The following is a 26,373-nucleotide window of genomic DNA, read 5'->3' on the forward strand; positions in this document are numbered from 1 at the left end:
CATCCTGGGCAGTGCAAAGCCACAGTCTCTCAAGTTGATGACAGTCTCCACTGGTTCTGGAGGGGGCATGGTGCCCAGAGTGCTTCATCCTGCTAAGGACAGAGGTAGTGGATGCCTTATTCCACTAGTTCTGGAGGGGGCATGGTGCCCAGAGTGTTTCATCCTGCTAAGGACAGAGGTAGTGGATGACAGTCTCCACTGGTTCTGGAGGGGGCATGGTGCCCAGAGTGCTTCATCCTGCTAAGGACAGAGGTAGTGGATGACAGTCTCCACTGGTTCTGGAGGGGGCATGGTGCCTAGAGTGCTTCATCCTGCTAAGGACAGAGGTAGTGGATGCCTCTCTCCACTGGTTCTGGAGGGGGCATGGTGCCCAGAGTGCTTCATCCTGCTAAGGACAGAGGTAGTGGATGCCTCTCTCCACTGGTTCTGGAGGGGGCATGGTGCCAAGAGTGCTTCATCCTGCTAAGGACAGAGGTAGTGGATGGGAATATCCACTGGTTCTGGAGGGGGCTCTGTGCCCAGAGTGCTTCATCCTGCTCGTGACGGACTCAGTAGCGTCAGTGCCCTTGGCGCTCATGGGGCAGCGGTGCTAGTAGTGGCGGTGCCCTGTTCAGCGGTGCTTGTAGCGGTGGTGCCCTGTTCAGCGGTGCTTGTAGCGGCGGCACCCTGTTCAGCGGTGCTTGTAGCGGCAGCACCCTGTTCAGCGGTGCATGAAGCGGCGGTGCCCTGTTCAGCCGTGCTTGTAGCGGCGGTGCCCTGTTCAGTGGTGCTTGTAGCGGCGGTGTCCTGTTCAGCGGTGCTTGTTGCGGCGGTGCCCTGTTCAGTGGTGCTTGTAGAGGAGGTGCCCTGTTCAGCTGTGCATGAGGCGGCGGTGCCCTGTTCAGCGGTGCTTGAGGTGGCGGCCTCCTTTGCAGTGACTCAGCTGCTGGCAGTCCTCTCTGTCCCAGAGGGGCTTGTGCTGGCAGTCCTCTCTGTCCCAGCGGAGCTTGTGCTGGCGGTCCTCTCTGTCCCAGCGGGGCTTGTGCTGGCGGTCCTCTCTAGCCCAGCGGGCTTGTGCTGGCGGTGGCTTACGGGGCAGCAGGGCAGGTGCTGGCTGTGGCCTCATGGGCAGCGGGATGATGACGGTGGCCTCCTGGACAGCGGGGATGATGGCGGTGGCCTCCTGGGCAGCAGGGATGATGGCGGTGGCCTCCTGGGCAGCGGGGATGATGGTGGTGGCCTACTGGGCAGCGGGGATGATGGCGGTCTCCTCCGCCGTGCTGCTCTTCCCAGACTTTCTGGGTTTCTTGTGGCCCTTCCTCTCCTTGGAAGGTGTCGCAGCTGACTCCACACTCCCACCGGGACCACTGGGAGCCACTTTGGTGGCTGGAGCCTCCCCCTCTCCCGCCAGGCACTGGCCAACTTTAGATGCTTGACAGGTGGGGGACTGTCCGTGCTGTGGCTCGATGCCACACTGGCTGCCCTGGTGGCCGGTGCACTCCAGATTCCGGTGACTACAAGCACCACTGGTCCCGGAGATGTTGTGGCTGAGGTGCTAGGTTGGGACCTGGAGAGTCGGGCCCCAGGACACGGACGGGGTGGACGAGGTGTAGGAAAGAGGTCAAGGTTGGACAGGAAAAGTTTTTGGGAGACACTGGGACGGGTAGCTGGAGGGGGTTTGGGAGTGGAGGAAGAGGTTGTGGTTGTAGGAGGTGTTCATTTGGTGACTTTTGGTGAAGGTGCATGCGCTGGAGGCTGTCATGAGGTGGATGGCTGTTGGGTGGGTGTGTGCCTGCGTTTGTGTATCTTGGGAGGTGGCGTCACGGACACACTGGGAGAGGACACGGGACGTGTGAATGGTAGTGGGGGTGGTGACTGCACATGAACGGGGTGTGGTGGTGGGTGTGCTGGTGATGGCAGTAGTGGCTATAGATGTAGTGCATGCAGGAGTGAGTGTAGATGAGACTGGGAGGGAGGAGGGAGACGAGGAGGAGGGGGACACTGGAGGCAGTGGATGTTGGTGTGTCTGAATGTGTCTGATGCTTGCGTGAGTACCTGTGGGATGTGTGGTGCTTATGTTTGCTTGAGCTTCCCTTGTGTGTTGACGTGTGTGCATGCTGGTTTGAAGGTGTGCTTGGGATAGGCTGGGGTACAGGGGATTGGGTCTGGGTGAAGGAAGTTGGAGGGGGGAGGCTAGGGACAATGGCTGCCATCAGTGCTGAGGCCAGAGTCTGAAAAGCTTGCTGAAGGGCCGCCTGACCAGAATGAGTGCCCTCCAGGAATGCATTTGTTTGTTGCAACTGCCTTTCGACACCCTGGATGGCTTTCAAAATGGTAGACTGCCCAACAGTGATGGACCTGAGGAGGTCAATGGCCTCCTCACTGAGGGCAGCAGGGGTGACTGGGGCAGGGGCTGAGGTGCCTGGGGCGAAGGTGATCGGGCATGGGGGAAAGGCTGAGGGGCTGCTGGGAGGGCGGTGCTGGTAGGGGGGGTGGCGGCTGTACCTGTAGATGTGGGGGCACAGATGTTGCCGCCACCACAAGGGAGCTCCCATCAGAGGACGAGTCCGTGTCGCTGGTCTCAGCTCCTGTCCCTGCCGTGGAGCTCCCCTCACCCTCCGTCCCACTAGTGAATTCAGACTTGGTAGTGTCGCCCTCCAGGGCCATGTGGGATGCAGCTCCCTCGTGCTCCGGTGCCACTGCTCCTCCGCCTGATGATGCTAATGCACACAAGAACAGGGAGACCACAAAAAGGGGGGGGCGACAGAAGAAAGACATGTTCAGTGCATGCATTACCGCTACCGTTGGCGGACACGCGGGCACGCCAAATATCTTTTTCTGGTGGGCGCTGAACTACATGAATTGTACATGGGGAAAAGAAAAGTTATTACCAACTGCACTGTCACAGTCATTGGTCCCCATCCTTACCCTTACCATGTGGCACATGCACTCACCGTCGTTTCATGCACGCCGCAATCTCCCCCGCTTCTTACATCCACCCCACTCCACACAGGCATAGCCCATACAGCATGCTCCCAGTGTACTTACCTGTTTGTCGGGAGGACCGTAGAGTAGCGTGTACTGGGGGAGGACCATGTCCACGAGTTTCTCCAACTCCTCTGATGTGAAGGCAGGGGCCCTTTCCCCAGACACTCGAGCCATTGTCTCTTCCAGACCGAGCTCACAGCAGCACTTGCAGTGTAGGTCCTCTCCTGTCGAAGATCAGGTATTGAGTGATTGAACAGATAGAAAATGTCGGTTACGTCCGTGGGGGTGCGTACCATCACTGCCGGCGTACATCGTCTTTGGCTCCTGGGACCCATAGGGTCCAATGTTAACCAATGCAGCATTGCGCCGCGGTCTTCGACCGCCTACCGCGACGGTGTACAATGCCATCGCAGTTACCTCACATCCCATTGTCCCACTTTAGAGGTCAGGCAGCCGCCATTTCAGGGGCCCACATGGCTTAATTTTTAAGTGCGTCACACATACCTAGGCCTAGACTCAACACACATACAGACCACTTTTCGGATTAGGATTTGTGTTCTGTGTAAGCTGTGGGTACGTACCTCTGAGTTGTTTGACTCTTTGCTCGCTGTTGGACATGTGAGGAGATAGCGGCATTCTCCGGTGTACAGACCACTGGTGGACCTGTCGACAATGGAGGAAAGACATGTGATCATTCCATACAGGCTTGACCGTGCCACAATTCAGGAACTGTGTACCCAGCTGGAGCCAGACCTGATGTCAGCTATCCGCCATCCCACAGGAATCCCCCCTCAAGTGCAGGTGCTGTCAGTGCTCCATTTCCTTGCAAGTGGGTCATTTCAAACAACAGTGGCCATATCATCAGGGATGTCCCAGCTCATGTTTTCAAACGTGTTGTTCAGAGTGTTGTCTGCCCTGCTGAAACACATGCGGAGCTACATCGTTTTCCCTCAGGTGGAGGACTTGCCTACAGTGAAAGGTGATTTATATCCCCTGGGACATATCCCCAACATCATGGGTGCCAATGATGGGACCGATGTGGCTTTGGTCCCCCCCACAGGAGTGAACAGGTGTACAAGAACCGGAAGAGTTATCATTCCATGAATGTGCAGATGGTGTGTTTGGCAGACCAGTACATCTCCCATGTGAATGCCAAGTTCCCTGACTAAGTGCATGACGCCTATATCCTGAGGAATAGCAGCATCCCCTATGTGTGTGGCTATTAGGTGAGCACCTGGAAGCAAGATAGTGGGAATGGTTGTCTGGGTCTGGGGTTATCCCTACAGGTTAGTGTGTGTCTAACAGTTGTCCCTCGCCATTTGCAGGTGACTCTGGTTACCCCAACCTGTCATGGCTACTGACCCCAGTGAGGAATCCCAGGACAAGGGCAGAGGAACGCTACAATGAGGGCCATGGGTGAACACGGCGGATAATCGAGCGGACTTTTGGCCTCCTGAAGGCCAGGTTCAGGTGCTTCCATATGACAGGTGGATCCCTATTCTACTCACCAAAGAAGGTGTGCCAGATTATCGTGGCCTGCTGTATGCTTCACAACTTGGCTTTGCGACGACAGGTGCCTTTTCTGCAGGAGGCTGGTCCAGATGGCGGAGTTGTTGCAGCTGTGGAGCCTGTGGACAGTGAAGATGAGGAAGCAGAAGAAGAGGACATGGACAACAGGGACTCGGTGATCCTGCAATATTTCCAGTGAGACACAGGTAAGAATACAAACCTACCTACTACATGTACTTTAACACTACTAGCTCTCTACTGTCTGTAGTTTTCACCCAGTGTATGGTCACTGAGTTGTCACTTTCCCTTATGATTTCACAGGTGTGGGTCCCACTGTGTGACATCTGCTTTGATTCCTCATGGACTAGAGCTGTGTGACATAGGTATGTTGACATTACAATTGAAAGAGCATTTTGCCACACTAATTGCTAATACACTATTCCGAAATCACAGACTGACTCCGGATTGTTTTGTGCTTCAAGGGTGTTTATTTAAGTGCAAAATATTGGGGGGGGGTTGCAAAATGGTGAGGGGTGATGGTGGAGGAATGTCCATGGCAGAGTCCAGTCTATTAGTCTCACGGGTGCATTGCCCAAATGGGCATAGGAAGTGGAGCTGGGGCAGTTTAAGGATGGACAGGGTAACAAAGTGGGACAGAAGGATGACATTCAGGGTGGTCTCATTTCTTGGCGGCGGTCTTGACATAGTTCTCTGTCTTTGTCCTGGATCTCAGGGACCGTTTGCGGGGTGGTTCTCCCTCTGCAGGGGGTGGGGTGCTGGTGTGGTGGTCCTGTGGCGGTGCCTCCTGTCCACTAGCGCCGGCGGAGGTGGTGAGCAGTTTATCATCCATGCTAGTGTCATGGGCCCCTTGTTGTGCCACAGTGTCCCTCTTGGTGTTGAGTACTTCCCTCAGCACCCCTACGATGGTGCCCAGGGTGGAATTGATGGATCTGAGTTCCTCCCTGAAGCCCAAATACTGCTCCTCCTGCAGGCGCTGGGTCTCCTGAAACTTGACCAGTACCGTTGCCATCGTCTCCTGGGAGTGGTGGTAGGCTCCCATGATGGAGGAGAGGGCCTCGTGGAGAGTGGGTTCCCTTGGCCTGTCCTCCCCGTGTCGCACAGCAGCCCTCCCAGTTCCCCTGTGTTCCTGGGCCTCTGTCCCCTGGACTGTGTGCCCACTGCCACTGCCCCCAGGTCCCTGTTGTTTTTGGGGTGGTGGGTTAGCCTGGGTTCTCTGTAGTGGTGGACACACTGCTGATTGACGTGTCCTGGGGACAGAGGTATGGGCCCGCTGGGTGGGTGCTGTGCTGATGTTTCCAAAGGGGGGAAGCTCTGTGGTGGCCTGTGACTGTATCAGGGGAACCGACTGTCCCAAGGTCCCCGATGGGCCGGGCTGGTCATCTAGATCCAGTTGGACAGAGCTGCTGTCATCAGTGTGTGCCTCTTCTGTTGGTGGTGTGGGCATGTGTGGACCCTCCTGTCCGATGACGTTGGGTAGGTGTCCTGCAGGGGTATACAAGGATGTTTATTACATCTGTGTGTGTCATGGTGTGCAATGGGTGGGTGACCGTGTACCCCAGTGCTTGCATTCCTGTGTGGGACCTTGTGTGATGATGGTTTAGGGGGGTGTATGGGCTCGTGCAGTGGGCATGCTTTGGTGGTGGGTGTCCATGCTTTGGTGTTGCATGCAGGGCTTGGTGTTGGGATGTGTGGTTTGTGATAGTGGGACATCTGTGAGGAGTTGGAGTGATGGGGGTGAGGGTGAGGGTGGGAGTATGTGATGGCATGCAGGTAGGGTGGGGGATGTAATAGTTAAGATTTGATTTACCAGAGTCTAGTCCACCATCTACTCCTGCGAGGCCCTCAGGATGCAGAATCGCCAAGACCTGCTCCTCCCATGTTGTTAGTTGTGGAGGAGGAGGTGGGGGTCTGCCGCCAGTCTGCTGAACTGCAAGGTGGTGTCTTGAGACCACGGAACGCACCTTCCCCCTTAGGTCGTTCCACCTCTTCCTGATGTCATACCGATTTCTTGGGTGCTGTCCCACTGCGTTGACCCTGTCCACTATTCTTCGCCATAGATCCATCTTCCTTGCAATGGAGGTGTGCTGCACCTGTGATCCGAATAGCTGTGGCTCTTCCCAGACTATTTCCTCCACCATGACCCTGAGCTCCTCCTCCGAGAACCTGGGGTGTCTTTGCCATGCCATGGGGTGGTGTGGGTGATGTGTGGGGTGGTGTGTGTGGTGATATGTGTGCTGATATGTAGTGGGGTGTTGTGTGAGGTGCGTGGAAGTTATGTGGGTGATGGTGTTGTGGGCCTGTGGATGCTAGTATTGTTGATGGTGGTTTCTCTCTCTGTGCTTCTTTCTCAATTGTTGTCGTAGGGGTTTGTGGGTGATGTGGGTGTGTGTTTTATATTGTATTGGGTGTGAGGGAGTGGTGTGTGTATTTCGATTTGTCCAATGTGGCTGTGTTTTGTATGTGTGTGTTTATATTGAGCGCGGCAGTGTGTAGCGCCAATGGAATACCATGGTTGAAAGACCGCCGCGTGGATTCGTGTGTCGTGATTGTGTGGGCGTATTTCTGTTGGCGTGATGATGGAGGTTCTGTTTTCGCCAGTTTATCACTGACCTTTGGTGTGGCGGACTTGTGTGGGTGTCTGAATTTTGGCGGATTCCGTGCTGTGGGTTATAATAGCTGTGGTGGATTTCATGGCGGTAAGCGGCTTTTACCGCCATTGTTGTAATGAGGGCCTATGTGTAAAGTATTTGTGCAATAAGTCAAGCAGTAACACAGTGAAAGCACCTCAAAAAGTACTCCATACCAGTTTAAAGAAATAGATAATATTTATCTGAATAAAATAAGACCAAAATGACAAAAATCCAATATGCACAAGTCAAGATATCACTTTTAAAAGGTTTAGATGAGTCTCAATCTTTAAGAATATTGAATGTATCCTTTTAACCCATAGTACCTGCGATGCATCAAAAATAACAACGCAGAGGGGTACAGAGGAGGAGATACACCAAAAAATAAAGCAATACATTGATTTTTTTCTTCACGGCAAAGAAGATGCATCTTTTCTTTCCATGCTGTTAGATGATGTTTCGGGTTCTGAGAGTGCAGCTTTGGTTCCACACTGCAATATGGGGATATTTTGATGCCCAGAGACAATGCATAGAAAATCCAGAACGTGTTGTGAAGAGGCAACAGGTGCAGTGTCGATCTGGCAGGCGATGAAGTGATACTTCAGCCGCAAGAGAGTCACTGTGTCGATCCGGCATGTTACATCGAATTTTGCAGGTGTTACATTTTCTGACGTGCTTGATTTTCTTCTCTTTGGTGAAGTCTTTGATAGCCCTGAGACTTCAGAACAGGAGGCAAGCTCAATCCAAGCCCTTGGAGAGCACTGGTGGAGGAAGACAGAGTCCTTCCAGCGGAGTCAGGGGTCAGTAGGCAGAAGGGCAAGAAGCAGGCCAGCAGTTCTTCCAGCAAAGTAGTCCAAATGAGTCTTTTGGGCAGCCAACCCAGTTGTAGGTCTAGAAGTGTCTGAGTTGGTGAGACAGATACAGATACAGTATATTTACCAAAAAGTGCTTTTGAAGGGGAGAAAACGTCAAAGAGTGGTTTTGAAGTGCACAAGTTCCCCTGGGGGATCTCATTTCTTTGTGTAAGGGCAGGCCACTGGCCTTTGAAGTCAAAGTGAGAGCCCCTCCACCCTTCCTGCCCAGGAAGACCCATTAGTATGCAGATGAATGCAGATGTAACTGAGTTTCTTGTGTTTATGGCTCTCTGTATGGAATGCACAAGGGAAGCTGTCAACCAGCACAGACCAGATGTAGATTGGAGATAGGTTATAAGACACAGAGGGCAGTAAGTGTAGATACATGCCTACTTTCTAATAGTGGCATTTCTGAAATAGTAATATAGAATCCAACTTCACCAGTAAGTAGGATTTCGCACTATCATTCCAACCATACCAAGCATGACAATTCTATTCCTCTCAGATCAGAAATTACCACTTAAAAGCATATAAGGGAACTTCTAATGCTGGCCTATGAAGCGAGCAGGCTTCACAGTAGTGAAAAACAACTGTGGGGGGTTTTCACTACCAGGACATGTAAAACTTATAAGAAGATGTCCTGCCTTTTACTTACATAGCACCCTGCCCTATAGGTTACCTAGGGCCTGCCCTGGGGGTGACTTTTATGTTAGAAAAGGGGAGTTTAAGGCTTGGCAAGTAGTTTTAAATGCCATGTCAGAATGGCAGTGAAACTGCACACAGAGGCCTGGCAATGGCAGACCTGAGGCATGGTTAAGGGGCTATTTATGTGGGTGGCACAATCAGTGCTGGAGGCCCACTAGTAACATTCAATTTACTGGCCCTGGGCAGATCTAGTGCACTTTCCTAGGGACTTATAGGTACATTAAATATGCCAATTGGGTATGAAACAATGTTACCATGTTTAGGGGAGAGAACACAAGCACTTTAGCAATGGTCAGCAGTGGTAAAGTGCACAGAGTCCTAAAACCAACAAAAATAAAATCAGAAAAATAGAGGGAGGCAGGCACAAATTTGGGGGAAGGCCACCCTAAGGCTGCCAGTTCTAACACCTGAGTATTACTTATCACGTAACTGTGAGTAGGCAGGACTCATCCTGGTCCCTTTCAAGTTAATGTAGGTGGTGGACCCTTCCAAGTGACCCTTCCTGAGATAAGCTGCCAAGTGTTTCAAGCTTTTATCTCCACCTTGAGAGCAGTTTAACACCTAATCAGCGTTGAAGTACAGGCAAGGAGGGCGGACATTGCAAACTAATGCTGATTGGCCCACTGGAGCTCTGGGCAAGAAAAGTATATCTTTCTGAAAGCACCTTTTCTGAATATTTATGAAAACTCCAACTGAGGAATTTAACTGAATTTTCAATAAATATAAAAAAGAATGGTTAAATAAACTCTGTATCTTTTTGTAAGCCAGAGTTACAAAAGTAGCATTTTAATTGTAGTTTAGAAATAGCTTTCCACGGCTAATCAGTGTAGGAACTTGCAACCCCTAAATTCTTAGATGGTTCACTCTAACTTACTAGGTAGCCTATCTTGTATGCTGCAAGATCTACAAAGGGGTGACTTACTTAATATTTAAAAGTAGGTTTTGCTTTTATCAAATATGTTTACTTTACTCGAAATTTAAATCTGCCAATCACCAGTTAGCCAATTCTATCATATTATAGGGGTCTGAGGACATAAACTGGGGACTTGGGAAGCAGTGTCCCAGTTCGCAGAGACCAAATACCATCAAAATTGGTTAAAAAATTTGAGTGGACACTCAAAAATAGGCAATATCTATTTGTAACTATTTTAGGTCATTTTATGTAAATCTGAATTTTTTTGCAGCTTTGGCTTCATAATATGGTTCTGTTTTCACCTGGTTTCTTTGGTTATATCTTTTTCTGTGTCTTTTTGATCTAGTTTGGGCTTGTGTGCTACATTTATTTTTACTGGTGTTTTATTTGTATTTTCTGGATTAATTTGGATATGTGTTGTGTCTTTACACATTTGGAATATGCATGTGAGTATTGATGTGTTTCTGTTTTTTGTATGGAGCTAATGTGTTTCAAATATATTTTTGAATATTTATTTGTAATTATCTTTTGGCTTAGATTGTGTTAGTATGTATTGTAGCTGGATTGTTTGGATATGTTTTTTGCACTTGCTGCTTTGGGTGCCTACGTGTTTTTTGTTTGACTGTGTTTGTGCATTTCTGTGCATATATTAACTGGTTTGATATTAATTTATGTTTCTTCTTTTTGCCCCTGATTTGAATATATTTTACGTGGTTTGAATGGTAGTATGTGATTCTGGTTGGAACTGTATTTAAGGAACCCTGCTCCAGAGAAAGTTTCTCTGGGAACCAGTTTCCTCAATTTTTTCCACTTAGTTTCAAAAATCTCATGTTGAAAGTGAATGTTTGCTAACTTTAGTGAAAAATGACTTTTTAAAAGTGTACTTGATGTTGTCTTAGACAAAATTGGTTTAGAACTAGCTTTGCCTCCTAGGTCACACCAGATGTTCAATACATATTCCTGGTTCAGAGTTAATGACTCTGCTGCCAGAGTACAAGACTTGGCCTCTGGGCCTAGGAAGGCAGGAATGTTGTCAACAACTGACCTCATAGCAGGGTTTAGCTGTCCAGGATGGGACAGGAACCGTTGACAGAGCAAAATACAGCCTTCAGTCTTCCTCTTTTGACTTTGAGACTCCAAATAAATCAGGCCGGGTAGTCTCCTATTCAATTCCAGAGCCATTCATGACATTCTGACTCTATTCCCATCAGGAAGAAAAATAGTTTTGACTGATATGGAGAGGGCACCTCATCTAAATAGAGGAGGAGTTTAGGGAGAGCCAAATCCTCATTTGATGCATGAAGGGGATAGACATTTTTGATTCAGAGCTTCTGTGAATGTAGACAGGATGGAGGAAAGGGGTAGAAAATTCTCTAATTACCAGCTAGCATACATGATATGGCTAACACCTCGCCCCACTACCTCCTCAGGATATTCCTTGACCTGGTAAGACAACAACTGAAGAATGAATACCCTTTTGGAAGAAAATAAGTCTGCGACTTCTAGGTCCTACTGCCACCCAGGGACTGCAGTGGTTCTCCGAGGATCCTGTGATTGGCCTCCTGACTGTGACAGAGACGAAAAAGCAGTGGGACTCCTGACTTTTAGAGGGTCCATCGAATTGCAAAGAATTGGGCCCTGGAGGTGCCTTGGGTGGGAAGGGGCCTGGTGTTAAGGAGTGGACGCTCTGAAGGTCTGTTAAATTTACTTCTTCAATATACAAGGAAAGGGCAACTCCTCCCAATAGCCAAGGTTCCACCCTGCACTTAATAGTACATGTGAAAGGTGTCAAGTGTCTCCTTGAGATGCTACCTCTTAGGTGGGATAAGCAACAAGGGGCAAAGACCTGTCTTGGAAAACTTGTTCCTCTTTAATGAAGATGAAGATTATTCAGGAGTAGATAAGCAAGACACCATACTGTCTTTGGCATCAGGGAAGAGGAAAGAATCAAGCAAATCAAGCAGTCAATCAATCAGGATTTGTATAGTGCTAATCATCTTTGAGGGTATCCAAGATCTGGGTCCAGCTGTTCAGAGTTTCAGTCAAAGAGCCAGGTCTTGAGCCGCCTTCTGAATTCCTGGAGGCGGGGTGCTGTTCTGAGGTGGATGTGCCAGTATTTTGTGGCGAGATAGGAGAATGAGCAGACTCCACTATTGCAGCGGAAGGTGTGGAGGGTGTGGGTGAAGGAGAGGGAGGTGAAGCGCAGGGTACCGGAGGGGAGGTGGAAGCTGAGGCAGTGGTTGTGGTATGAGGCCTTTGGTTAGGAAGGGCTTTGTAGGTGTCAGTCAGCATCTTGAATTTGCATCATTTGTGTACGTGGAGCCAGTGGAGTTTCCACAAGTGGGGAAAGTGATGTGGGTCCTTCTGGGGAGGTTCAGGATGAGTCTGGCTGCTGAGGTCTGTATAATTTGTAGTCTCTTTGTGAGTTTTGATGTGATTCCGGCGTCCAAAGCTTGTTTGATGGTGCAGTGAATCTGTTGGAAACTGGGAGCCACTTGAATATCTTGCGTAGCATGCGGAGGGTGAGAAAGCAAGCAGACGAGACTGCATTGATGGGGCTTGTCATGGTGAGTTTGTTGTCCAGGATAATGCAGAGGTTACAGGCTTGGACCTTGGGGGTGGGGTCCCAGGGTGACGGGCCACCAGGAGTCCTTCCAGGGTGAGCTGATGCTTCCAAAGAACATGACTTCAGTTTTGTCTGCATTGAGTCTGAGGCAATTGTCTTGTATCCAGCTGGCAATACTGGTCATGCAGAGGTGGAGGTCGACAAGTGTTTGGCAGAGGTCTTAGGAGCGGAAGATGCTGTTTTCCAAAGCATAGGGATTGGAGAATTCCTTGACAGTACTAAATAGTTCTTTGCTGTGGTTGGAGCTGGCTTGGATTCGGTTGGCTAAGACCTTCCTTTTGCTGTCTTCAGGAGTCTGTGGTACCGGCTGAGTGAGTTCATGTAGTTGGTTTGATCGGTGGGCTCCTTGGTGGTGCTCCATCTCCTTTCCAGTTGTTTGCAGTTGCATTTCGAGGTGCTTAGTTCCTGGGTGTACCAGCTGGCTTGTTTAGAGTGTCTGCTGGATTTGTGGGTTTTGCTGGGGGCAACTCTGTCATAGCTTTCAGAGATCAAAGAGGTGACGTTTTTGACGTCTTGTTGGAAATCCGAGGAGGTATCGGAGGGAGAGGAGTTGAGGATGTCAGTCCATTGACTTTCAAATATTTTATTCCAACTGTGGTGAGAGATGCTGGTTGGTGTGGTGGCTAGGTAGGGGGCCGGTGTGTAGGTGAAATGGACAATGGTGTGGTCTGTCCAGGTGAGCTTAGTGGTGTGGCTGTATTTGATTCCATTGCTGGCTGTCAAGACAGGGTCTGGCATGTGTCCTACGATGTGCTTAGGGTCGGTGACTATCTGAGTTAGGTCGATGTTGTTCATACTTTCCACTAGGTTGGTGGAGTTGGCATTGCTTGTGTCATCAACGTGGAAATAGAGGTTTCCGAGACAGATGTATTGTTCGGTGTTGATGGCTTGGGGGGCAATGAAATCAGGGATGGCAACACAGAAACTAGAGCCGGATCCTGGTGGTCTGTAAGTGAGAGTACCTTTTATGGTGTTTTTGTCGTCTAATTTGCGCTTGAAATGCAGGTGTTCCATGATAGGTGAGAGGTCGTCCTTCGTAGTAGAGCAGTGGATGGATTCTTTGTGGATGATGGTGATTCCACCGTGTGTTTGTTTATGTGCTTGCGGCGAATGATCTTGTGGCCGGTGGGTTGGCTGTGGCCATGTTGGTGCAGAGGCAGTGTTGAGCCAGGTTTCTGTTAGGAAGACGATGTTGGGAGGCAGGATGGCGATGGTGTTCCATATCTCAGTTGCATGCTTGCAGAGGTATAGGATGTTGAGCATGTGGCAGTGGAGTTGGCAGGGGGAGGTGGAAGCTGGAGGGGTGGCGGCAGTAGGTTGCGCTGCTGTGTTTGTGATGCAGGAGATGCAGCAGTGGCAGCAAGTGAAAGGTCCTGTTGTGGAGCGAGGGAAGGTGTGGCATCAGTTCTTATTTTGGTTTCTGGAGTCCAGGGCGGTGAATTCAGCTCTGGAGTAGTGGTCGATGGAGGGAGAGCCAGGGTTCCTAGCGGGCACAGATAGGCTTGCCTTTGGTGCGCCTTCATGCGCCAGCTGCCCAGCTGCACAGCAGCCTCCATAAGCAGTCCTGGGGGGATGAGGCCAGCAGGGAGGCAGGAGGGCGGATAGAGGGATGTAGGGAAAAACTGGCAGAAAAATCTGATGTGAAACGGGGGCAAGCAAGAGCCAAGCTAAGACTTCCAGTAGGTAAATAGAACAAAAATCAGGAACAAAAATAGTATTAAGTAGACAACGAAGATGATAAAAATAAGAGAACAAATACATTGTGAGGCATCTATCAATTGTTAATGCCTCACTCATATATGGCATTGCAGGAAAATACTCAATTTCATCTTTTATTGGGAAGCTCAGGCAGAAATCTCTGGACCAACTACCATCTTGAAAAGAAATTCATAAGCGTAAACCACACTCCTCTCTGCTAACACATGGAGTCAAGTAAGAATGCAAAGAAGAAACACAAGTTTGACATGTTTCATCTGGTGCAGATCTTTGCAGTCTCACTCCTGTCTTTTCCATCTGGTACTCCCTGTGTGCCTCAGGACACACATCATCACAATCATACAATTGCTGGTGTGGTGTAGACCAGAAGACACCCAGCCACGTGATAAGAACAGCACTCTGCAACACACTACCTAACTGCGCAATGAATGTATTGTCTTCCTTTGGAGGCTAACCACCTCTGGTCTGCTCTGGGTGTGGATGCAACACCTGGTGCCTAGAAGCCAGCCCTGGGATGTTAGGGACACTCATAGTGACTAAAACAAATTTTCCCAGCACCTCATGAGTACTGGGACAAGGAGCTGATGCTTTCCCAGGGAAGGTGTTCCATAGGTAGGCAAGAACAACAGGTTTGTCCCTCTCTGAGCTGATTGAGCTTTTTGTTACACTGAAAACAGGTTCAGTGGGACCTCAGGATAAAGATATGCAACCTTATGGAGTACTGCCTGGCTGCATCTTTCAGGCTCGCCCCACTGGTGGCTTGAGAACCAAAAAGTGATTAGGTAAGAAGGCAAATCCCCGGCTGGGAAGGCGGCAAATCTGTCCCAGCGGTGAAGAGCTATGGTGGGTATGAAATGTAGCTGTGTCCCACTCTGAGCTTTTGGCACCAAAACCAATGGCTTCAGCTGTAGCTTGATGGCATAGCGGACTTCTAGGGCTTGCACCTTTGTGAGACTCTGAACTCTGAAAAAGTGCCTAAGCCTCAAGGTTAAAAGGTTGAGTGGTATATCCGCCATCCAGTAAATCATGATACAACCTGAAATTGCACCAAGGTCCAGTGAACCTTAAACTGATATTTTTCAACACTTTTTCACTTGAAAACTACAAAAGCATATTTTTGATTTCCCCTATCTGATTTTGATGTTTCCTTAAAGTGGTTTGGGAATATTTGTGTGTTATTTTCTTTGAAGTTGTTGATACTATCGGAACATATCACACGCTTCTCTGGTAAATTGCCTGCTGCCAATGCCACAGCTAACAGAGGGTGAGCTGAGCTTCTCTAAGAACTATGTTTTAGCCTAACCAGACTAGTTGGTAAACTTCCACCTCTCACATATTAATTAATCAATTTCTGACAATCATCATACTTCATGGCTAAATTGGTGGATCTCCCCCGTTTGATAGCTTCATATTGTATTTGCTTTCCTTCTTCTCTGCAGGGCCTGTGCCTGTGCCTTGACTTTCAGTTCGATACAGTTGTCAAAGACAGACCCACCATCTTGAGCAAGCTGCTGTTGCTTCATTTCCTGAAGCAAGACATTCCAGCCCTGAGTTGGGAGTTCTTTGTCAATCGGTTTGAGACACTGTCCCTCGAGGCACAGCTTCACCTGGACTGCAACAAGGAGTTCCCTTTCCCTACAAGTAAGGAGTTCCCTTTCCCTTCAAGTAAGCAGGACAATCATACAAGTCTCATGTACATAAAAGACAACACTGAGTCATTTAACATTTGGTACACAGCAGTAGAGGGGTATCTCTAATTCCATCTATCCCTGTCGTAATATGTTGTCAAACAGATTTTGAATGCCCAGTCATTTTTAGTGTTTGTTGGGGTATGCTAGTTGGACAAGCAGGGGACGGTATGACTTTGCCTAAATGAAAACCATATGAAAACCATATGTATGTAGTCTTGAATGCCACAGTCTTTTATTTTTAATTCTGTAAATGCAAACTGAACTGTAAACATTGTGTTAATCCTCCTGTAGCTTTAACTTTAAGAGAAAGAATGGCACAGGAGAGTAATCTGTAGGACTGGCTATTTTACTTACATATTAATCTATAGAGGCTTTGCCTCTTGTCAATGACTTGTATGCAATAGAATGAAAGCCCACCCACCTAGCTCCACAGTTGGACATCTATCCAACCTTGAAATAATATGGAGGATGGCCCTGACACATGCTTCCCAAATTCTGATTTTCTTCAGTTTACACCATATGAACATATGTACAAACAAGCTTCTAGTCCTCCAATGTGGGCAGCATAGGACAGAGTAAGTCCAATCACTCTTCTCCTTGCCTCTCTCAGATTGGCGGTGGGTCCTCATTGAATTACTGAGAGCACACCGCTCTTTACAGGTTTTGGCCTTGTAGTTTATGGGAATTATAAAACGACGACTTCAGCACATGTGAAAGAACAGCCTGTTAGTATTTAGCTTAGATATGACAGTTTGGCAGATTCACATCAAGCAAATATTGTGCTTAAAATCTCAAGCTGAATTTAAAGAGAGCATACAAGGAAATTCAAGTTAGGTTGTCTCTGGCCCCTCTTGAAAGAATGAGTAAATGCTCCTTTACTCATGACCCTGCATCAATGGAGTGGCATAGCTTTGTGGCTAGTTGTGCCATTGAACAATCACCCAGTGTACCTGTCTTTTAGCCCTAGGACCTGTGGTTCAGTAGCTAATTAAAGTATTCCCACCTATGTTGACCACAAGGTCACTGTCAGTCACAGAACTGTAGCTTGAGGAGGGACTGGGAGAGGAGAACGTTGGGTTGCCATTCCCTACATAAGTCTGTTTCCAGTGGAGGCACCATCTACACTATTAGTTCCTTGCTTCTATACTCCTGCACCATATGTTATCAGTGCCTTGGCTGTACATCCAAACCTGGCTAGACAGCAGTAGTCCTTAATGGACACACATAGGGATTTAGGAATGTGTTGATTTCACACATATTAAGTTTATGCATGCATGCTTGCAAGTTGAGTTTAAGTGATTGTGGCAAAAGAAGATTAATTGATTTTTCCCACACATTGGATGAAGTGGATGAGCTTCAACGTGAGTTCACAACTTTCTGACTCCAAAACCAATGCATTTAGAGCTGATCATTTTCCTGCCAAAGTATCCTTTCTGAAAATCTTGTTGAATGTTTTAGCCACCCTGTAGTAGCTTCCACATTTACAGTATTAAAACCCAGAGGGCAAAGTGATTCATAAAAGAATATCTTGCATGGTTGAAAGATTTGTTTTTTTTCTCCAGTTTTGTGACTTCTAATTAACCCACTTCCATTTTACTTGTAAAGCGATCACTGCTGTCCGGACTAACGTCGCCAACCTGAGTGATGCAGCCATGTGGAAGATCAAAAGGGCTCGCTTTGCGCGGAACCGTCAGAAGAGTGTGCGCTCCCTCAGGGATAGTGTAAAGGGGCCTCTGGAGGCAAAGAGAGCCCTTTCCCTCCCAGAAACCCTCAACACCAAAATCCGTTGAGTATACCTTTCTTTTTAACTTGAAATATGTAACCATTTTTAGAAATATATGTACTGTGTAGCACAAATAATGTGCATTTTTTATGTCAAACTCTCCACTAATACCATCTGCACAAACCTTCTGTTACAAAATGGACCCTATCAAGGACTGTTTGGCACCTGTAAGCCTGAGTTTTAGGTAAATGTGTTTTTTCCAGATTAACCATCTGAACTTTTTTTAACAAAAACAAACCTAAGCCCATCACTTTCTAGGAGTGATACATACCAGAAATATCAGCACCTCTCACCGGGTCTACAAGTAACACTGTGCCTTTATTGGCAAGCCATTGACCTTGTCATCTTATAAGAATCACACACATCATCAATCATAAGCTATTACAATATCATAACATATTTGAAAGGTTATTAGTCTCCTCAAAATATACAATCATATATGTCAGTATGCAATCCCTTAATGGACTTGCCTTTTAGCCATCCTGACTCCTAAATGGTAAGTACATCTGCCCTTTTGTATTGATGTCTTCACCTGTAAACTAGTGTCCAACATCAGAAGTCAAGTCAAAAGTCAATCCATCTCGTAAGGGTCATTAATATTAGACATATCCCCTTACGAGGGGCTTTTAGCAGTTATCTTTTCACCCTTCTTTTAGGAGTAAAGATCACCCACTCTTAAGGATCAACAGCAGCACCCAACCCATTGCCCTAATCATCAGCCCACCCTTCTATTAAATTAAATTTTCTGGTGCATCAGCCACCCAGTCTATTGAGGTTTATGTATTCCAGCCTTACCATTACATAAAGCTCATGTACATTATCAGCCTTTCTGTCCCTTAAGATTAATGTAAGTTGGCCTGCTTATATATAAAAGGCATTTTGCATCATTAATGTTGTCATTTAGTGAGTACAGGATCACATCTCCTAACAGTTTTATTATATATATATATATATGTATATATATATGTATATATATATATATATATATATATATATATATGTGTGTGTGTGTGTGTACTGTAAAATCACCTAATTGCCACGGTTCTAAACCTTTTTTTTCTCTCTACAGGCACACCATGCCATGCTTATTACAATCTCACACCCCAAAGGGCATCCTAATTGACATAATTATAGGCATGCCTATATGCACCATCACCTTATACTGGACACTATTTAAGTACCTAGATGCAGGGCCCTCACCTTTACCCACACACTTACGAATCTACATAATTTCCTACGTGCAGGCCGAACTAACCTTTCCCCACTATGCAATGGGCTAGGGGCCTTTCAGAGCAGGCTACCATAACTGTCCTATGCTTCCATGGCCCAATCTACTGACAACCTCCCACAGTGCAAGTCTACATTCAGCATGTTTACTGGGACTAATTTTAGCTCCAGACTTAGCCCCACCTAAGTGTAATTGAACCAGTAATCTCTTTTCTGAATGACCATGGCCATCTGTCTCTACCCTTCAGATGACAACAACCATTTCCTTGGGTTTTTATACATAGTGAATTGCTTTGGGTATTCATTAATCAGGGGCCAAGGAGACACAACCTCTCTCATAGGAGACCTGCTACCACAACTATAGTACACAAACTCTGAGTGTGAATGGCACTGGAAATAGTGGATTACACTACTTTTTTTCTCCTCTTAATGGGAAAGTGACCTAAACTCTGATTTGAATGACAGAAAGTACTGATTAAATAAAAGACAACAACCTTTGGCATTGGTCTCCTCACCTTCTGGCATAATCACAAATGACCACATGAATGCACCACACTGTATCAGAGGGACACAAAAAGTATTTTTTCCTAGTGCAAGAGTAGTAGAATGGCAACATTTGCCACAACCTGTGACTAGACAACTTCAATTTAGTTACATGTAGAACGGCTGAAGGTATTTACAAATATTCACTAGGCTTTTCATGTTTACATTAGTACATTCATTGGAAATCAAATGAAAACAAGATGGCATAGAGAAATTAGAATGTTTGTCTTTGCCAAAACTGAAGAAGAGAGAATGCTTTAATTTTCTGAATTCTTTGGCTCATAGATGGATATTGTGGTCATTCTCAACAAACTGATGTGCAAATAATCTGAGAGGATACCATTCTACATTTCAGGGAATAAAACAGAATGTAAACTGCTGGTTACTGTGGATAGTCCAGGGCATTAAAGCACTATTTGCTGCTATTTATTTAGCTAAATAGTTCTAAAGTTAGTATGCCATTGCGTTACTATGTTAATTTCGCAATTACTACTTATTTAATTGTATTCTCTCTCTTCACAGCTGTAAGGCTGACAAGAAATGAGCAGTCTGCACCAGCTTTAGGAGAAACATCAGATCAAACACCAGGTGGGACTACTTGGTGCTAATATTAGGGGGAACCATGGGCTATCATACATTTTTACAAAGTGGAAATCTATTATTTCAAATGAAAAGTAAATTGTGGCAGATTTGTAGATATGTTAGATGCAGTATGATATTTATTCCCACAATTATCATGAATGTATTCATTTTCAGCTATTATTATGTAACATTGACTACCGTTGTTACTTATTCGTGTATAATACAGATATGCCTGATTATTATTCCTTTCATCATGGATTAATTTGATGAGTTAAAGAGAAGAAGGAAAGCTTAACAGGAAAATTGTTATCCTATGAGTCATACAAGGACATGGCCAGGCTTGCCATCATATACCAAAACAAACGCATGACCACCCTCTCTGCTATATCACAAGTAGAAGCACCAAACCCTATTAGGGCTATGTTGCGGCTGCTACTGCTACATCACATTGGCACTAGGGCATTCATAAGGTGAGGGATTCACATAGTGTGTTGTTCATGAAAATAGCAAGCTTTTGTTTGAGCTGTTGAGTTTAGTTACTGTATAGCTACTCATTGAAAAAAGTGAATATTAATATAAAAAGATAAGCTGGTGTTTAATGACAATATGATTATGATTTTGAAATATACTTCAAATTTCAATTGTGGTTTTACTTAATAAGCAGTTTGGGAAATACAGTGCAGATGTTGTTTTCTCAGTGCAAAAGGGCACTAACGGGTTCGCATTTCATGCCCCCGGTGGAGTCATTCAATCTTCTAATTTGAAAGACCGTTTCGTAAAAGCTCATTAATACTGTGTAAAGTATTGGCCCAGTCTGTACGACTGGTGTTACTTGTTTTTTATCTGTACCTGTTAAGGCCTCTATATTATGAGTCTGTTGTATCTATCTGTCTCTGCTCTCTATGACTTGATATGAAATCCATGTAGAAAGTGGGAGTTTGAAGTCAGATTGGTGAACCACATCACCCCTGAAATTGGTCAGGCTTCCTTGGTACTCTATAAAAGTATTGTGATGATGATGAAGGTGAGATATGTTGCTTTCTGTTATCCAGAAAGAAAGTGCCCAATAATATTTTATGGGTGTTCTTGAATGACCTATGGCTTTATAGCTAATTTATGTGAACCCCATAAAGTAAAAATAAGCAATTTGGCCTAATCATTTCAATGTTTTCTTGGGGAAAGACTCCCTCCTCTCTGTACTCCTTGGAGGTCATTCTTTTTTCTTACTTTGGTTGCTCACTTGGTGCAATTTCAGAACATTAGTTTCAGCCTCACCTCTTTGAAGGTACACCAAGTGTCAGACAAGAGATGCTGTTAGGCATGCAGAAGAACACACCCAAGCACAAACACACAATATGTACAGAACTTAGGTTGTCAAGGAGTTATAGTTTAGTGGCTAAGAACCTGCAGTGTCAATCAGTAGAAATCATAGCAGGACAGCAAAGAAATCTATCAATCCTTCAGGTCACTACCATCTCTTCAAGTTGTAATGAAGAGTTAAAGATGTTGCAAGTTTTAAAACCATATGAGGCAATCTTTGTACATTGTTGAAAGTGGAATGAGAAGGAATATTAAAAATCACATAACAATCTAGTAAAATTTCTAAAAGTACTAGGGAACAACAGTTAACTGTAAAATACCTCAAAGCCCAATTTGTCCCACTCAGCTGAAACCTACATTACTCAAAGCCGGGCAAGATACATCTACAAACCCAAGAGCCCACTTAGCTGAACATGGGTGTTAAAAGAATTTCTAATACTCCATAAATTCATGTACTCCAGGTTGACTATTCACAAGAATGCAGCCTTGGTGAGTCAGTCAAACTATGCTCACATCATCTGTAGCAGCATTACCTAATTAGTCCACCATTGTGTGTATATTAGTAGAATCAGGGTCATCCAATTTTGCAGAGGCTGTATCCAAATGAAGTGGAAAGGGATACTGCAGATTCAGTCTGTCATACCTCTTATTAGTATTATTATACATTTACCCTAACGTTACCGAAAAAATGACAGTATCACCTAACATCTTTTAATGTTCTCATTTTGTAAATGGATTTCATGTCCTTTTAATTAAAATCCATGAAATAATTTGTTCAGTGCCAGGAAGAGTTCTGGTGCTGAACAAACATGGGCGACTAACATGGTCATTTGTTTTCATGAGTTTTTAGAGCAGCAGTATTGAATGCCTCTGCAATGAGTATCGTACTTTGGGCGAATTTTGATGATATGGCTTGAAAAAGCAATGTCATTCTGAAAATGCTGTTGTTTGAAATGCATAATTATCCTTTATGAAGCATTGAATTTAATTAAATACAAGAACATTATAAGGTCTCACATGATGTTGTGTATTCAATATTCTCTAAGTAGTTTCATAAGGATCATAAGGAGATTTGTGTGGACTTTAATGTTGTAGAGGCAACACCTACCTGATTCCTAATATATTAATAAATACACTGCTGGGATGTGCTGTAATCAATTAGAGGTCTCAATAAATGCTGAGCTAGTTTTCTCTGTTTTCTCCCTCACTGGTTCACAATAAGCTACTAAAGCTCTGCATCCCCATTAGTGGTATCGGTGGAAAAACCTGGACAAGATTAAAGCAGCTTGCTAAGTAAAACCTCCAAAGTCTATGTAAACACGCAAGCAATCAAGTCACGATACAGGCTTGAACTTTGCAAAGCATGCATGTTTGACACTGACATATGGTCAGTCAATGACAATGGGAAGGGGAATCAGACATATAAAACATTCCTTTTTGGATACAGATGTAACCATCTGCCTTAAGTATTCATTTTTGTGTGGGCTGATCATTTAGCAAAGACCCTTTGCAACTGCCTTGTCTATTTACTCCTCTGACTTTCATCTCTACTACTGGTGTATTACTGACCGGGAAACCTGTTCAGAAGTTTGTTCAAAGTGGTACACATTCTTTCTAATGCATTGTGCTTCATGATTGGCAGACACAGTCATTTCCCATGTCTTCTTCCAGACCTGCGCATCTAGCCATATTTTTTTCCTGAATGATGTGAGATGTGTCATATCGGTTCAGGTCCTCCGCCTTTTGCTGCTACTATTGCCATACTATGTCTTCTCATACTGCAGACCAACAGTAAGGCCATGACATGGCTGGGGTGACTGTTGCCTCCTTGAGTCTTCACTCTAAAGACTTGGATTATTGATCAGTAAAAAAACATCTTAAAAGTTATTGGACATATAATATGCATGTACTCCTCATTAGTAAAGAAAATAACAGTTTTGTCTAATTTTAAGTAATTGGCATGCTCAGCAATGCAGTGGGCTTGGATCATAGGTCTCTAGCCTGCCTGCCTTCGTCCTTCACTCTGTTTCAGTTGGAAGATTGTTATACAATGATTAATCAACAGGCAGATGGCATTGTGGCAAGTAAAATGTGTTACCCTTTGGTGGTCTTTCAACCTATTCCATGTTCTCTCTTTGAAGTCATTCCCAGCTTTACAATTCTTATTGAATGTTGGCTGATGCTGAAATCTTCAATCTATAAAGTTTCTTAGATCGTTCAACATTGTAGGAAGGAGTGTCAATACAAAAGTTACATAACAATGTGAAATATGTGCCAAAAGCAATAGTTAACAATAAACCTGAAGGATCTCAAAAGCCTTTTTAACCCACTGTGCTAAATGAATACTTAGCACAACCCTGTGTATTATATTAGATACATGAGCCTAAGGCCACCAAAGCTGGGCAAGAGACTCCATAAACACTTGGAACCAAATAGGCAGGACAGGATAGCCACAGTGTGTCACAGGACAGAGGTTCTTAACCTTTTGATGTCTGTGGCTCCCTATGTCATCATTACTGGAAACCTAGGGACCCCCCCACGGATATCTTGATGGAATCCCTGATGTCCCACTGAGTCTTTACCAGAATCTTGGAACCCCCCCAATGTATGCACTTTCACTGATTTGAACTGCAAAAAATACCCAACTGATATAGGCATTCATCAAACATATACACAAATGACAAAACATTATATTTAATTTACAAACAAATATAAAATCAAAGTTTTGATAAGAAGGTTGGAAATTTTCTAATTTCATTTGAAGCCACTCATTGTTTATGCTATATTCTGTTTGATTCACATGCACTGCTCCCACCATTCAAACCGAGGATATTAATTACCTTTCTATCTTCCAATTTCAAATTCCTTCATATTTACAGAACGTGTTAAAATGTTGAATTGTACATTTTGCTTCTTCATTTATATAAACTTTATTAATCTGTTAATATTTAATTTTCTAAGCAGCCATGGGCCCCCTGAGTAGGTTTAGTGGACCCATAGGGGGCCGTGACCACAGGTTAAAAACTATAGTCATAGGAGGCTATGTATTGAGCAACATCAAAAACTGTAGGTACATTATTACTTTCCTAAATATTATTATACTAATACTTACGTGGAATCTCAAATGCTGAAATTGGGGCAATATAAACCCCAAGGCAGACTCAGTACTGATTGGCACTAAATGTTAGCTCAGTGCTTTAGTATCCCCAAGGATAACTAATTCTGTCTCTATAAATGATTCATGTCATATGATCCCTAAATGTGACAGGTTCTCAAGAACAGATTCAGTGCTGTTAGAGTTCCATGACTGCCTCAGTGTTACCAAATTACTAGGCTGACATAGGGTGGCAGATTTTTTAAGTCTATTGATACTATCAGATTCCTATGCCTGGGTCAGTGTTGGTGAAATCATAAGCTGACTTCAAGCTGTGCCTATTATAAGACAGATCTACATAGTAAATACATTTTAAGGCATGGACAAAGTGGGCTAGTACTCAGGGCCATCACTGCCCAAGGGGGCCACTGGGATAGTTACATTTCTTTTTAACTTACTGTGTATTTCTGTATTTCAGTGTTTAACGCATCACTCAATATTGTTAGGCAACATAGGGCTTGAATTAGCAAAAAATAATATTAAAATTCAATGTTATTACGAATAGTGGCCCCCAAAATATTTCTTGCCCGGGGCCCCCAAACTCTTCAAAATATCATTGCCACTTGTTGCAATATGGTGATCCATACACAGCATGAGAGTAGTCGAAAGAGTTTACTTAGCACAGAATAAATTGGAAATTTGAAATGAGCTGGATTTAAAACATCCAGAAAGACAGTTTTTTAGTAGTAGAAACACTAAGCCTAATTTCAAGGTCAAGGGGCCAGATGTGCTGCTTACTGGTTGCACAATTACTGGTTGCAATTTGAGACCAGTATTTTTGCAACTAATAAATATTTTTCTGAAGGGTCACAATTTGTAATCTGACCTACCTCTTTAAGATTCATGAGGTAAGTAGCAACTTGTTTGTCTGTGATTGCCTTTTAATAAAGTAAACATTTTTAATGCAATCTATTTCCCATGAAGGAAATGGGACTGTGTTTAAAAGGAAAAGATGACTTATTTTTAAAATTTGTTTGAGGGGTGGCAACAGACCTTTTTTAAACTATTCGCAAAGGGAAAGGTGGTCTCAAAGGGAACCCTTCCGTTTTGCTAATGGGTTAGTTCCCCGCCTTGGGTGGCTGGTACCGGTTCAATACTTTATGACTGCTATTACAGCTATAAATCATTGATACAAATGAGCAGAAAACACTGTTTGGAAGGGACTCCTACAATATGCTCCTACCAAATAGGGATTCCTTATCCTTTTCTTAATCCATTTTAGGAGTTAGAAAAAACAGTTACTGTGTCCTAAAATGGGTTCAATACCTTCCAAAAAGTATTTTTGCAGTCGTAAACTACAAAAATGCTTTGTACCTCTGGCCAAAGAGGTATGCAGGGAAGGTCAAACTAAGGCTGACATTGGTTTGAATCAAGGACAACGTGGACTCAGCACTCTCCTTAATTAGGACATCCGGATGGAATTAACTTTGTTGCCAATAATATTTTTTATAGAAGCTTGGCCAATAATCCCCATGCTGCAGTGACATTAACTCTGTTAGACAATATGACATAATTATTACATGGCATAGGAATGTTAGTTGTTTGATGGTTAAGCACTATTTAAACTTCAACAGCCAAAATATATCTTCTGTCCATCAAAACATTTTTGTCCCCTCATTAAAACAGACAAATAACAAAAAATTTTGTAATCATAGGTCAGCAATCCCCAGAAGATGATAACATGATAAAAGACCTTCTGCCGGAGGATGCTGGGATTGATCACCAGACTGTTCACCAACTAATCATGGTCTTGATGAAGTTTATGGCAAAGGACCAGAGCAGCGCAGAGGCCGACATTAGCAGCGCAAAAGCTTTCAACACAGTCAAACGCCATTTGTATGTGCTACTTGGTTACGATCAGCAGGAAGGATGCTTCATGATTGCACCCCAAAAAATGCGTGTCTCAACATGCTTCAATGCATTTATTGCTGGAGTAGCTCAAGTAAGCACAAATCAACGCATATATTAACATTTGCCATTGCCTCTGTAATTTAAAAGTACTATTTGAAGCTGTTGAAATATATCTTTTATTAATGTTATTAAATTTTTCAAATTTTTTAATATTTTGAATCAAATAACACATTTTTGTTGTAGATTAATTAATTTTGGGTCTGATTTAGAGCTTGATGGACAGA

The 26,373-nt window shown here is 44.8% G+C and overlaps 1 protein-coding gene across 1 annotated transcript in view; it reads left to right on the top strand.

Moving 5' to 3' along the window:
- UNC79 (unc-79 homolog, NALCN channel complex subunit) overlaps window positions 1-26,373 on the top strand; it is a 770,017-nt gene that overhangs the window by 304,266 nt on the left and 439,378 nt on the right. The window contains exons 25-28 of the mRNA XM_069208227.1: window positions 15,378-15,579; window positions 17,235-17,414; window positions 19,705-19,770; window positions 25,894-26,180. Coding sequence (XP_069064328.1) covers window positions 15,378-15,579; window positions 17,235-17,414; window positions 19,705-19,770; window positions 25,894-26,180 — 735 coding nt within the window. The remainder of the gene's footprint in view (window positions 1-15,377; window positions 15,580-17,234; window positions 17,415-19,704; window positions 19,771-25,893; window positions 26,181-26,373) is intronic.

The sequence above is a fragment of the Pleurodeles waltl genome, chromosome 9 (assembly GCF_031143425.1).
Source record: "Pleurodeles waltl isolate 20211129_DDA chromosome 9, aPleWal1.hap1.20221129, whole genome shotgun sequence".
Taxonomy (NCBI): domain Eukaryota; kingdom Metazoa; phylum Chordata; class Amphibia; order Caudata; family Salamandridae; genus Pleurodeles; species Pleurodeles waltl.